The sequence below is a fragment of the Neofelis nebulosa genome, chromosome 10 (genome assembly GCF_028018385.1).
Source record: "Neofelis nebulosa isolate mNeoNeb1 chromosome 10, mNeoNeb1.pri, whole genome shotgun sequence".
NCBI lineage: Eukaryota > Metazoa > Chordata > Mammalia > Carnivora > Felidae > Neofelis > Neofelis nebulosa.
The window spans coordinates 48215837-48228175 of NC_080791.1; the positions used below are offsets into that span (position 1 = coordinate 48215837).

Here is a 12339-nt window from a genome sequence, read left to right on the forward strand (position 1 = left end):
ACTATTATTTATTTATTTATTTATTTTACTAATATATTCTTTAAGCTGGAGAGAGGTTGCCACTAACATCAGGAATATTTCCAGTAACACTATCTGTAGTTGACATTTGCACTTAGGATTTCAGCAGCTGCTGTTTCTCTTTCAGGTAGGTGGCAGGATGGAAAAGGAATACTTTGTATGTTTTCATTAATAGGTCTCATTTTTAAGGAAATGAAAGAAGGAGTTAGTTTGCTTATTTATGTATTTGGTTTCATTTATGTATTTATTTTTAAATATTTATTTGTTTTTGAGAGAAAGAGAGTGTGTGTGCACTGTGAAAATAGCATATGCATGAGTAGGGGAATAGGCAGAATGAGAGGAGAGAGAGAGAGAGAGAGAGAGAGAGAGAGAGAGAGAGAGAATATGAATCCCAAGCAGGCTCCACGCTGTCAGCATGGAGCCCAAGCCCTACACGAGGATTCATCTTCCAACCATGAAATAATGATCTGAACTCAAATCAAGAGTGGGGTGCACTTAACTGACCCAACCACGCAGGCACCCCTGGTTTTTATTAAATTGTGTAAAAGATCACCTGTACCTACCTAAGGAGGGGGGGAATTACAGAGTGAAAAAATTGATAGCTTGTAGGCCATGCATCAAGAAGTTTCACTGATTTACCTTTTGCAATGTTTTTCAAAGCACTTTGAGCTGTTCTTATAGAAACTTTGATTTATCTCTTACCGTATGCAGATGAATATGAAGTAAAAATACAAGTAGAAGGTAATAATAAATGCTTAATGTATGTCTATACAGTGCCATCCTGTTTTCTCTCAGAGGTATGAAGCAGCTTAATTTAACTGATATGCTCACTCATTTGTTCATTCATTCAGCAAATACCTATTAAATTATTCAAATATATTTATTGAGTGCCTGCTATTTGCAAAAGACTATTCAGATCCTTGAGGATACAAAAAGAAATAGGCATGGAAAATTTTTTTGAATTGTTCATAGTCATTTTGGGGGACAATATTTAAAGTAGTAACAAATGAATGTAATAAGAGCTAAACCTGAGATACGTACAAACTGCAATACGAAACGTTAGTTTTAGCACAAGAGTACAAACTGGCTCTGTCTGGAGGGATCAGGAAGTGTTTCATAGAGAATTATTGGGACAGTCCCAGAACATGTATAAGGATGTATGACATATAGACTAGCAGGCAGCAGGAAGTGGTGGACAGAAAGGACTATAATGGAGGAAATCGCACATAGAAAGATGAAGTACATGTAGTATGTCAGGAAAATAGAAACTGCTTTTGTGAGGACCCAAAAGGTGATACTGCAAGACTAAAACTTCATCAAGAATGGCAATTGGACTTGAATGATCATTAACTTACAGATCAATTTTTGGGTCATAAAATTATGGGCTAATAGATTAGTTGATTTTAAGAGGGATTTAGAAATTGATTATATAGTGCAATACCCAGAGGTAAGATGACTGATAAAAATAAAATTAAAACTAAGAGCATTGACTCCCAAATTAGCCCTTCACTTCCATGGATGGGAATATTTCTGTTGTTGAGATAGGTACAGTACTGGACTGTGTAATGAATTGTAATTGATAGGAATGTCCTTATTCCAATGCGCTCAGGTCACATGAGTGGTGTTGAAATGACTGTATTTGTAGCATCCTTTGGCAAGGCAGGAAGATTTGAAGAGACCGAACTGAATTCTCTGTTACAGAATCACTCAACTACTTTTTAACACTGTGTAGCTGTTTAGGGAAAACTATCTTTGGTCTTGTGTATTGCATTGTTTTTTTGTTATTACAAGTCAAGGTTCTTGCATGTTCCATTAGATACTCATTTTTTTCTTAGCTGCTGGCTTGATGTTCTTCTACTTTGCTTCTCACCTATATTCACTCAGCAATGCATTCCTTTTGATAGTTATTGCCATATCAATCTACATCCTCAATTATAGCAAAATTTAATTGTAAGCATGTGGGCAAATCATAACACATGGATTCAAAAGTACTCTATAATTTCAGGATTCATTTGAGTTTTTCTTTTTATGAGTGATCTGTAAAATGAAGAGAGGCTCTAAGACTCAAAAAAGGAAAAAAAAAACTTTTCAGAAAGCTTAAGAAAAGATTCATCTGGCCCAGAAAAGAGATGTTTGTGAAACATTTTTATCATACCCATAGTGTGCGCCAGGCGCCACTCTAAATAGTTCACATATATTATTTCATTTGATCCTTATTATCAACACAGTGGTATAGTTTCCATTATTACCCCATTTTATAGACTCAACATTACTTGTCCAAGGTCACAAATGTGGTGGTGGTGGTGGTGATGGTGGTCTATCACACTGTTAATTCTAGGCCATTGATTATTATATATAGTGATTTTTGAACAGCATTTTAACTAGATGACTTCCTGGAATTTCTCACATGAAACACTTAACAATACATTTTATACATACTATTGTCAGTTATGTTTTTAAACACTAAAACCTCATGTGTAGCCCAGTTAAATTCTTCAGTTTGTTTTGGGGTTAATGTAGAGGCATGCCAGTTTGACTTGTTTAAGTTTGTATAAAATGATGGTCAGAGCAGTGATATCTTGAACTGATGATGGCATCCTAGGGGTATGTGGGGCTCAGTATGAGCCCTTGGGTCAGAGTGCAGGAGTATTGATGCCTGTGCAGGACAAGACAGTTGGACTTATGATCACCAAAGGAAGAGAAATGAAACAGAGACTATTGCATAAAACAGAAAACTAAGGATTGTCATTTAATAACAGAGCTCCTGAAAACCTTTATTCATTGGGGCATCTGGGTGGCTCAGTCAGCTGAGGGACTAAGTCTTAATTTTGGCTCAGGTCATGATCCCAGGGTCATGGGCTAGAGCTCCATGTAGGGTTCTCCACTGAGCATGGAGCCTGCTTGGGATCTCTCTCTCTTCCTCTGCCCATTTCCCCTGCTGGTGCTCTCTCTCTTTCCCTCTCTGTCTGTAAAATAAAGAACAAAACAAAACAAGACAACTTTATTCATTAGCTCAGGAAAGCAATAAAGAAGTGGGTTTTTATTATTAGTAGGAAAAGAGAAAAGTAAGCTTGACCCTTTTGTGTGGGGAGAATAACACTAAACTGAATATTAAACATGAAGGTGCTCCTGGGCTAGTGAAACCTCTGGGCAACTAGCAGAAGGATATGCAAATTATTCTGTAGCAACAGTCACGTAACTAAAAGCCCCTGGGACTCCCACAGGAAGTACAGTTTTACTAAAGAAGATTTTAGAATAAAAATGTACAGATATATATAGAAACTATCCACCATGAATGGAATCAGCAGGATTAGACTTCCCAGAAAATTAGGTTATAAGAGTAACAGAAAACAACTACAAATCAAATGTGTTTTAAATTAAAAACATGACAAAGGAAGGAATAAATATCATAATTTAAAAAAATATAATACCATTATAAAAGATCAGGTAGATTTAAAAATGAAATGCATAGAATCTCTAGAAATTATATATGTGTGTATATATATATATATATATATGTATAATCCATTAACAATAAGCACTCTATAATAAGGAAAATAATATATTAAAACTTAAGATAAAACCAGTAATTAGAGCTAAGTGTATAACCCTGAAAATAGCACAAAGAAAGGAGAAAAAAGAATAGTAAGAGATATATGAAGCAATAAGATGGGTCAAATTAAATGGTCCAGGAAAAATATTATAGATTTTTGAAGAAGAGAATAGAGAGAATGAGGGGGAATATTTAAAAACACTAGGAATTTTTTTAATGTTTATTTATTTATTTAAAGATATATAGGGAGCATGTGTGCATAAGAAAGAGAGGCAGAGGGAGAGGGAGAGAGAGAATCCTGTGCTGACAGTGCAGAGCCCTCTGTGGGGCTCAATCCACGAACCGTGAAATGATGACCTGAGCTGAAATCAAGAGTTGGACACTTAACTGACTGAGCCACTGAGGTGCCCCAAGAATTTTTTTTAATTATCAGATTAAAGAACCATAATGAGTTCCAAGCAGAATTCTAGAAAAAACATTGTATTGAAATTGCAGTTCAACAAAGACTAAGAAACCAAAATCTTCAAAAAAACCATTAAAAAGAGATATAGTTCTTACAATTGAACAATTTGATTGACAGCAAACTGCTTTCATAAAAATAGATGACAGAAGACAGTACGAAATAATGTCTTCCAAGTGCTGAGGGAAAATCACTGTCAATCTATATATCTCCCATTTCCCTATACTATCATTCAAACTCTAAGCTGAATGTAGGCTGTTCAGGAAAAATATAAAAAGATTGAGTATGTTTAATTATCACAGATTTTTTGCAAAAATAACTATTACAGTATGCACATTAGTAAGAAGGGAGTTTAGGAGGTCTCAGATGCTAAAAATAAAGATGAAAAAATAAATGGGTAGCATGTGAGAGTTATTTTGAGTAAGCTTTAATTGTAAAAAAATAATGATGCTGATAATGACTGATTTGGTTGGAAATGGCACTACTATAAGAGAGAACCAAAATACTGTAAATTAATAATAGGGAATATTGGGTGTAGTAATGAAATGATCAATTGTCCAACTTTATAAAAATTAATTTGAAAAATTATATCAAATTAAAAGGATGAATAGCCCCTCTGATATTAATATTTATTCTAAAACATATTAATCAATATAATGTGATATTGACCCAGGTAAATAAAAATAGAACAATCCAAAAAGAGCCCAGAAACAATTATATGCACATTCCTATGATCTAGATATATTACTTAGTAGCATTAGGAGTCAGTAAGGAAAAGGAATAACATTCTTATATACCAGCAAAAATTTTTTAAATGAAGATAGACAACTGGCCATACATATGGGGAAAAATCGGTTTCTATTTTGCAGTATAAGCTTAAAATAAAAATTTACTTGTGAAAAGGAAAAAAATGTTTAGAAGAAAATATAAGATAATGTACTTATGAACTTTGAATGTACACAGCATAAAAGAAAATGTTGATAAATTTTAGTATATTTTAATTTTTAGTGAGGATTCATATGTGTATAATAAAACATAAATGAAGTTTAAAAGAGTCAGTGATTGGGAGGCAATATTTTCAGCACCTATAATAAACAAGGAATCAGTGTCCAGAATACATAAAATAATTCCACAAATCAATAAGATAAATACAACTTAACTTAAAAATGGGCAAAGGCTATGAACAGAAGACAGTTCAAATTTCCAATAAACATATAAGATTTTAAGTCTCACTAGCAATCAAGACAAGGCACATGCAAACTACAAGAATTTAACATTATGTATGATGTTTGGGAAAAATTATGAGGTCATATTATACCATGTCATCTATAATATAACACTTGTATTAAACTACTAATTATATAAGTTGGTGAGAAATTTTTAATGAAAGTTCAAGATGGACATATCCTATGATCTGTCAGTTATATTTCAAATTACCTCCTGTAGATAAAGTTATATGTACTTAGAGAGGTACAAGAATAGTTAGTACACATTATTTTGAGATGAATTTGAGGTTAGGTGGGGTGGAGAGATTTTGATTATATTATAAAGGGTTTATTTCTTTAAAATGAATCTGAATCAAATATGGCAACATGTTAATAACATTCATTAAATCTAGGTGGTAGGCACACGGGTAGTGTCATATTACTCGCTTACATCTCAAGATGACTAAATATCATGAGTACATACTTAAAAGAAAAGGTATGTGAGATATTCAAACACCAAAGAATTAGTTTTGATGATTTTGAAATCAGAAAAAAAGAGATAGGTTTAGCCCATTATAATGAGGTTCAATGGGCTTATTATTTGTAGTAGTTCCAATATTTTTTCCACACTTGTCTGTAACTGATTGTCTCTTCAGGGCAGAAATATATCCATGTGCAACTGGGTCAGTTTGTACACATTCATTCTGATATACATATAAAGTTATAGTGACCATTTTTGCTATTCATACAAATAAAACATACAGAGAGATTAAGCTATTCCTTTGCCTTTTTATATACATTGGTACTAATTATTGTGCTTTTTCCAGCTAACATTTATTATTGTGCTTTTATCATAAAGAAACCAAAAAACTTATATTCTTCCTGATCTCCCACATTATTTTTCACACATCTGTTAGAAAGCCATCCCACACTGACATTTCTTTATACATTTGTTCTCCCAATCATATAGGACTCCCTGAAAGGAGGGATTATATCTTATTCATTTTGGGGCCCCTAGTGTTTGATGTGAAATAAAAATCAGTACATTTTTGTGGAAAAGTATTGCTTACTTTTTTAGTCATACAAGTAACAATACTGATAGATTCTCATTGTAGAAGACTCACATATTACACAACCATACAGAGCAAAATGTAACTGTTTTTATCTTCCTTTCCCACTACTCTCTATAGAGGTAACTGATACCAACATCTTGGTATTCCTGTGAATTAAAGTTAAATATTCTGTTTATACTCTTTCAGTCACAAATTCTATGTGGTATGTATCTGACACCTGCTTTTTAATAATAGGATAATATCAGATGTTAACCAAAGGACTATAAATATGAATGTCACATATGCAAGCAACTCAAATATCTGAACGTTTATTGGTTTCGTACATTAACTTGTTTATGTCTCAAACATGCATTTTCTTTGGTGTATGTTAAACGCCTAACCTAGATAGATTTTCAAGCTACCACATACTAGTTTCTAGGGTTTAATGTTTACTCTGTTATTATAATTATCTGTGATATATTTAGGTGTTTTTTGAAAGGAAATCATTCACGTGCTAGGCAGAAAATGTAGTTGTATAATACTTAATTGCTTGATTTAAACATTGCATTTACCTTGAGAATTCACGGGAGGCTCACACAGTGTGTGTGTTGAGGCATGAACCCAAAGCTGCTTAAAAGGATTAATGTTGCCTCTCATAGTCAGCTGCACTGGTAGGCTTCTGTCATATGAGAGGTATTAAAAAAGAAATTATAAAGGAAAAAGTCTGTCCAGGTACTGATGATATACAGATGGAAAGCATCTGAAAACTTGTTTCCCTGACACAGCAGAGCTGCAAAAGTTATTTATCTCGATCAGCAGAGCAAGGGTTAGAGACTATTAGAAGTTACTGTAGGCAGCTGCCGCCTTGTTTTGCAGCAGACACATCCACTCAGAGAGAACCCAGGGAAGATGGTTGTACCACTATGGCCATGACTTCATCCCATTGACAAGGCACCCATCTTCAAAAAACTTTTACAACTGAAAATCTGTGGCTATGCTTCTATCAACTCTTCTAGTCTTTCCAGTTTGAGGCTTTTCCTGTTTCGCCATAGACACTTTGAATAAATAAGGTTTGGACACCTACATTGTGCTAAGCATTAACATGGGCATGGGTCTTGACTACAAATGACTTACTCCACACTGTCCTTTCTACCAATTGTCTGTTTAAGGAACAGTAGTTATTCTTGTTATTTTCAAAGTAAAATCTTAGCTGGTAGGTCCAATTTATTTTCTTGAGAACTCCATCCTGTAAAAGTTAATAAAGCCTCTGGGTCAGGTGTGTGAAGAAGGTCATTAAAGGTTGAATATAAAAGCAAAACCAACCAACAAAATGATCAAATATCAAAGATCTCTCCAAGCCCCAGTTTTAGTGACTTAGGAAATCTTATCTTACGAAAAAAGTGCAAACATTATTTTCTGATCTGGCAGTCCCATCAGAGTAAATTAACATTCTTTGATTCCCTCTATGATATCAGTGGTTTGAAAGCTCAACATTTTTTTTCTCACCTCTTTATGGACTAATTCCATCTTAAAATATTAAAAACAGAAATTTCTACTCATTAATTTTGGGAGGATTGCCCCCCACCCTTCCCCTTTCTATCTACTTTATTCTGTTCACTGAATAGTCTTTCAACTAAAATATGGTTTGGACAACCTTGTATGCAGGAGTAATGAAAACCTTTAGCATCATATTAGGGTAAGCTGTGATCCTGCTGATTAGCTCTTTGAAAACTAAGCAGGAGTTATCATTTACTTATTTGCTGGATTTTTATGGCACTTTTCCTCCAAAGACTACAGGGTGCGATGTGGAAAATTTGCACAGGGGCTGTTGAAGAGTGACAAAAGGAAATTCAAAAAAAGTCACATTCATAGGAAGTCAGAACATGGGGCAAAAGAAACAGCTGATGGCAAAACCAAACTGTGGGTGGCAGGTATGCACATTGAAGAAGGTAGAAGGATCTGGGTTGCCCCAAGGGTTCTGCTGTTAGCTTTTCAGATCACTGAGTCATTTTGCCAGAGCCTTAGCCCCTGGTGAATATCACACATTTCTGTTCATTACTCACATGAAGACTCATAATCAGAATCATAGACTTAGAGGGCAGAGAGGGGCCTTAAAAATAATCTGCATTATTGTCTTGCTGTACAGATGAGGCAGATCAAAGAGAACAAGGAGCTTAGAAGCAAAGCCAGTGTTAGCACTCAGGTTGTTTATTCATTCAACAAACATACATTGATTTCATTGTGCTAACCACTACTTAAGGCACCATTGTTACCTTAGCAAGTAACATAGACATGGGTCTTGACTACCACTGTCCTATCCTACACTGTCTTGTTCTGCCTTCAGTTCCTACAAGGATATCTACTATAGGAATCCCACCTTATCTATGGTTTTACTTCTGAGGTATCAGCTACCTGCAGTCAACCACTGTAAGGAAGCAGATAATCCTCTTTAAGACCTGCACTGTTGGTGGGAATGCAAACTGGTGCAGCCCCTCTGGAAAACAGTGTGGAGGTTCCTCAAAAAATAAAAAATAGAACTACCCTATGACCCAGCAACAACACTACTAGGAATTTATCCAAAGGATATAAGAGTGCTGATTCATAAGGACACTTATACCTCAATGTTTATAGCAGTGCTTTCAACAATGGCCAAATCATGGAAAGAGCTCAAATGTCCATCAACTGATGAATGGATAAAGAAGATATGGTTTATATATACAATGGAATACTACTTGGCAAAGAGAAAGAATGAAATCCTGCCATTTGCAACAATGTGGTTGGAAATGGAGGGTATTATGCTAAGTGAAATAATCAGAGAAAGACAGATCTCATGTTTTCACTCATATGTGGAACTTGAGAAACTTAACAGAAGACCATGGGGGAAGGGAAGGGGAAAAAATAGTTTCAAACAGAGAGGGAGGCAAACCCATAAAAGACTTAAATACAGAGAACAAACTGAGGGTTGATGGGAGGGATGGGGGAAAGAGAAAAGTGGGTGATGGGCATTGAGGAGGGCACTTGTTTGGATGAGCACTGAGTGTTGTATGTAAGCAATGAATCATGAGAATCTACCTTCAAAACCAAGAGCACACTGTATACACTGTATGTTAGCTAACTTGACAGTAAATTATATTAAAAACAAAAACAAAAACAAGCAAAAAACCAACCAAACCAAAAAGACTTATCTGGGGAAGGTCAGCTGTAGCCTAAGGCTATATCACAATGCCTGACATCACATACCTCACTTAATCTAATCATATAGGCATTGTATCATCTCACATTATCATAAGAAGAAGGATGAGTACAGCATAATCAGTTATTTTTGAGAGACCGTACTCACATAACTTTCCTTACAACATATTGTTAGAACTGTTCTTTTTTTATTATTAGTTACTGTTAATCTCTTCTTGTGACTAATATAAGTTAAACATTATCATTATCATAGATATGTATGTATAGGAAAAAATATATAGTATATATAGGTACCATCCATAGTTTGGTTTGGTACCATCCATGGTTTCAGGGATCCACTGGGGATCTTGGAATGTATACCCCACAGATAAGGAAGGAATTCAGCACATCTTATAAAAGAGCTTTTGGTTGACTGAAGACCCAACTCTCTTTGAAAGTAAACCTCAAGTGACTTAGAGTGAGAGAAGGGAATTCTTTTCCAAAATCTGTAAGTGTGTTGACATTCTTTGGACCATAGGTGCTCTTAGGGCAGTTCTGTCAGATCAGCTGGAAAACATTTACTCGATTGAGTCTCATCTGTCATTGGAAGGAAAATTTTCCCTGTCAACATGAGCAGTCTATTTTTTGCCCTCTAGTAGGATGGGGAAAGCTTAACCATTATCTCTCATTGGAGGAAAGACTTGTCCCTTAAAATTGACTTTATCTTTAAAAAGCCTCACATAATAGTCTAAGCCCTAATAAGATACTTGGAATTGAAAGCACCTGGTGGTAGAATCAAAAGTGAAAATTCTTCAAAGGAGCATGGTTGAAGAGTTTGCTGTAAATCTGTCTTCCCAAAAGCGATTATTACAGTTCTTCATCTAACACTGGATATTACTGCAAGAAAACCCTGGGGTTAAAAAGGAGAATCTACCTTTAGTTTAAAGGTAGATTTAAGCCCCTCTCCCATCTCCCAGTCATTGAAATTTGAGAAAATGTGTGCTTACAAAAGAGGCCCTGGTTGCTTTAGAGTAGAACCCAGGAGTTTGAAAACTAAGGACATCTACCCGAGCATTTAGGAGTGCACTGTTTCTTCCTCACTTTGCCCTTTGTCCAGTCCAGTCTCCAAAGAAATAAAGTGTTGCTCTTGCAAGCTGTAGATAACAATGGCTGATAATCAGAGATAAGACTTTCCTTGGACCAAAAGAAGTTGAGGAGGGGACAAAGGAGGGACACTTCTGTTTCCAGCCATCCTAACAGCTGGAAATTCTTGGAGGTTCAGAGCAGGATTCAGGCTCCAGGGACACCTGTTTGTGCCCTCAGGGCCAGCTCCGTGGTGGCCTTGCCTCTCCCCCAGTGCCTGGCAGCTCCTGTATTGGCTGATTTACCTGCGAGGCTGTATGTGGATCTGTCTTTCCGCGGCCACTGCAGCCAGCACGTACTGTCAAGACAGAGGGAAGCCAAGCGAGGAGTGCAAATGCCGGAGCCTAGATCGGGAGGTGAGCCGCCTCCCGGAGGAGTTGACTGCGGCTTCCTTTCCTCCTGACACACATGGAGTTTGGTGACGGTGCCCAAGAACTGCAGACAGATACTTAGCGACTGGATGTGTAAGAGCCGGCTCCTGAAGGCAGCACCCGCCTCACCCGGACCTCCTGCTGGCAGGATGTAAATATACCTGCAGACCGGCCAAACAGGACTGCCTTCCCCCAGCCCCCTCCTTCCTCCCACCCTCTCCCTCGGCTAACCAGCATGAGAGGAACTGAGAAAGCAACAGCCTGCAAGTGACAGCTCCAGCCGGATTCCGTTTGTCTCTGAGCCGAGGTGGGAAGTTGATTGTGCAGCAGCTTCATTGTGAATTCCTTCCATTGGCATCGCTATGTTTGCCTCTATCTGGTATGCCAAGAAGCTGGGTCGCAGGTTCGTGCACAATGCCAGGAAGGCAAAATCAGAAAAGGTATGGAATGAGTGGGGATGAAGATTACCTTTCCGATTTGCCAACTGTCTGCTCTGGACTGCTAGTCTGAGTACAGACGCAGTCTTTATTAGCTTGGGATGAGAACCTGCTTCTCACTATGAATGTAGTCCATGCCACTTACACAAGGGGTAACTCTTGGAGCCTTGCTACTTAGGGATGGAGCATTGGGGGTTAAGCAGGATCATCCGCTATTCAGAGTATTTGGTGAAATCCTCAATTGATAGAGTGTCTGGACAGAGACTTAATATTCCTTTTTAGGGTGAAATCAATTGAGCAGCTGAAATATTTGCTTCTTCCAGGAGCTCTCTAGTAAACTTGTTGCTATACTGCATTATTTGAATTCCTACCGTGTTTGGTTCTGAAGGGGGCATTATAAATCCCTGAGCCTTCCTCCAGTACTTGTGTCCTCGGAGCACATATTTGGGACTTTCAGTAACACTGACCAGACTTCACAGGGGTGCTTGGTATCTTTTCAGATCAACCAAGCCATCATTTCAAGTGTTTACAAGAAGTAAGAATTATATTTGTAATTGGATGGTCATGGCCATTTAGAGAATGGCTTTGTATTTCTTTTATTCAGCATGACTAGTTGTTTGCTCCTAGAGAATCTCTGTGTAGATTTCCCTCATTGGTTATCTTTCTCTAAGAAAATAAAATGGCCTGGAAGTCTTAAGATGCATTACAAGCTTTTATTTCTAATTTGTCCTCTGCTTTTGGAGGCACTGACCAAACTGTCATATTAAGGACATTTGGGGTCCAATTTGATAGGTGCTGGGGAAACTTCCTTAGGTAACAAAATTTTGTGAAACTGAGATTTTTCCTTATTTCTCTGAGGATCTTTGGTCCAGTTTCCTTTCTGCCTTAAACCTCCTCGTGAGATTGACCCAGAGATGGTTTTCCTGACC

General features: G+C 36.8%; 1 protein-coding gene across 21 annotated transcripts in view; it reads left to right on the forward strand.

The window, feature by feature from the left end:
- DLG2 (discs large MAGUK scaffold protein 2) overlaps nt 1-12339 on the forward strand; it is a 2097061-nt gene that overhangs the window by 1181740 nt on the left and 902982 nt on the right. Inside the window, exon 1 of one of the 21 annotated variants that reach the window (XM_058690317.1) lies at nt 10893-11413. The exons of 19 other annotated variants lie outside the window; for them this stretch is intronic. In XM_058690317.1, coding sequence (XP_058546300.1) covers nt 11336-11413 — 78 coding nt within the window. In that variant the 5' untranslated portion in view covers nt 10893-11335. Of the gene's footprint in view, nt 1-10892; nt 11414-12339 lie in introns of those variants that run through there. One more of the 21 variants, XM_058690323.1, reaches the window with a different exon arrangement.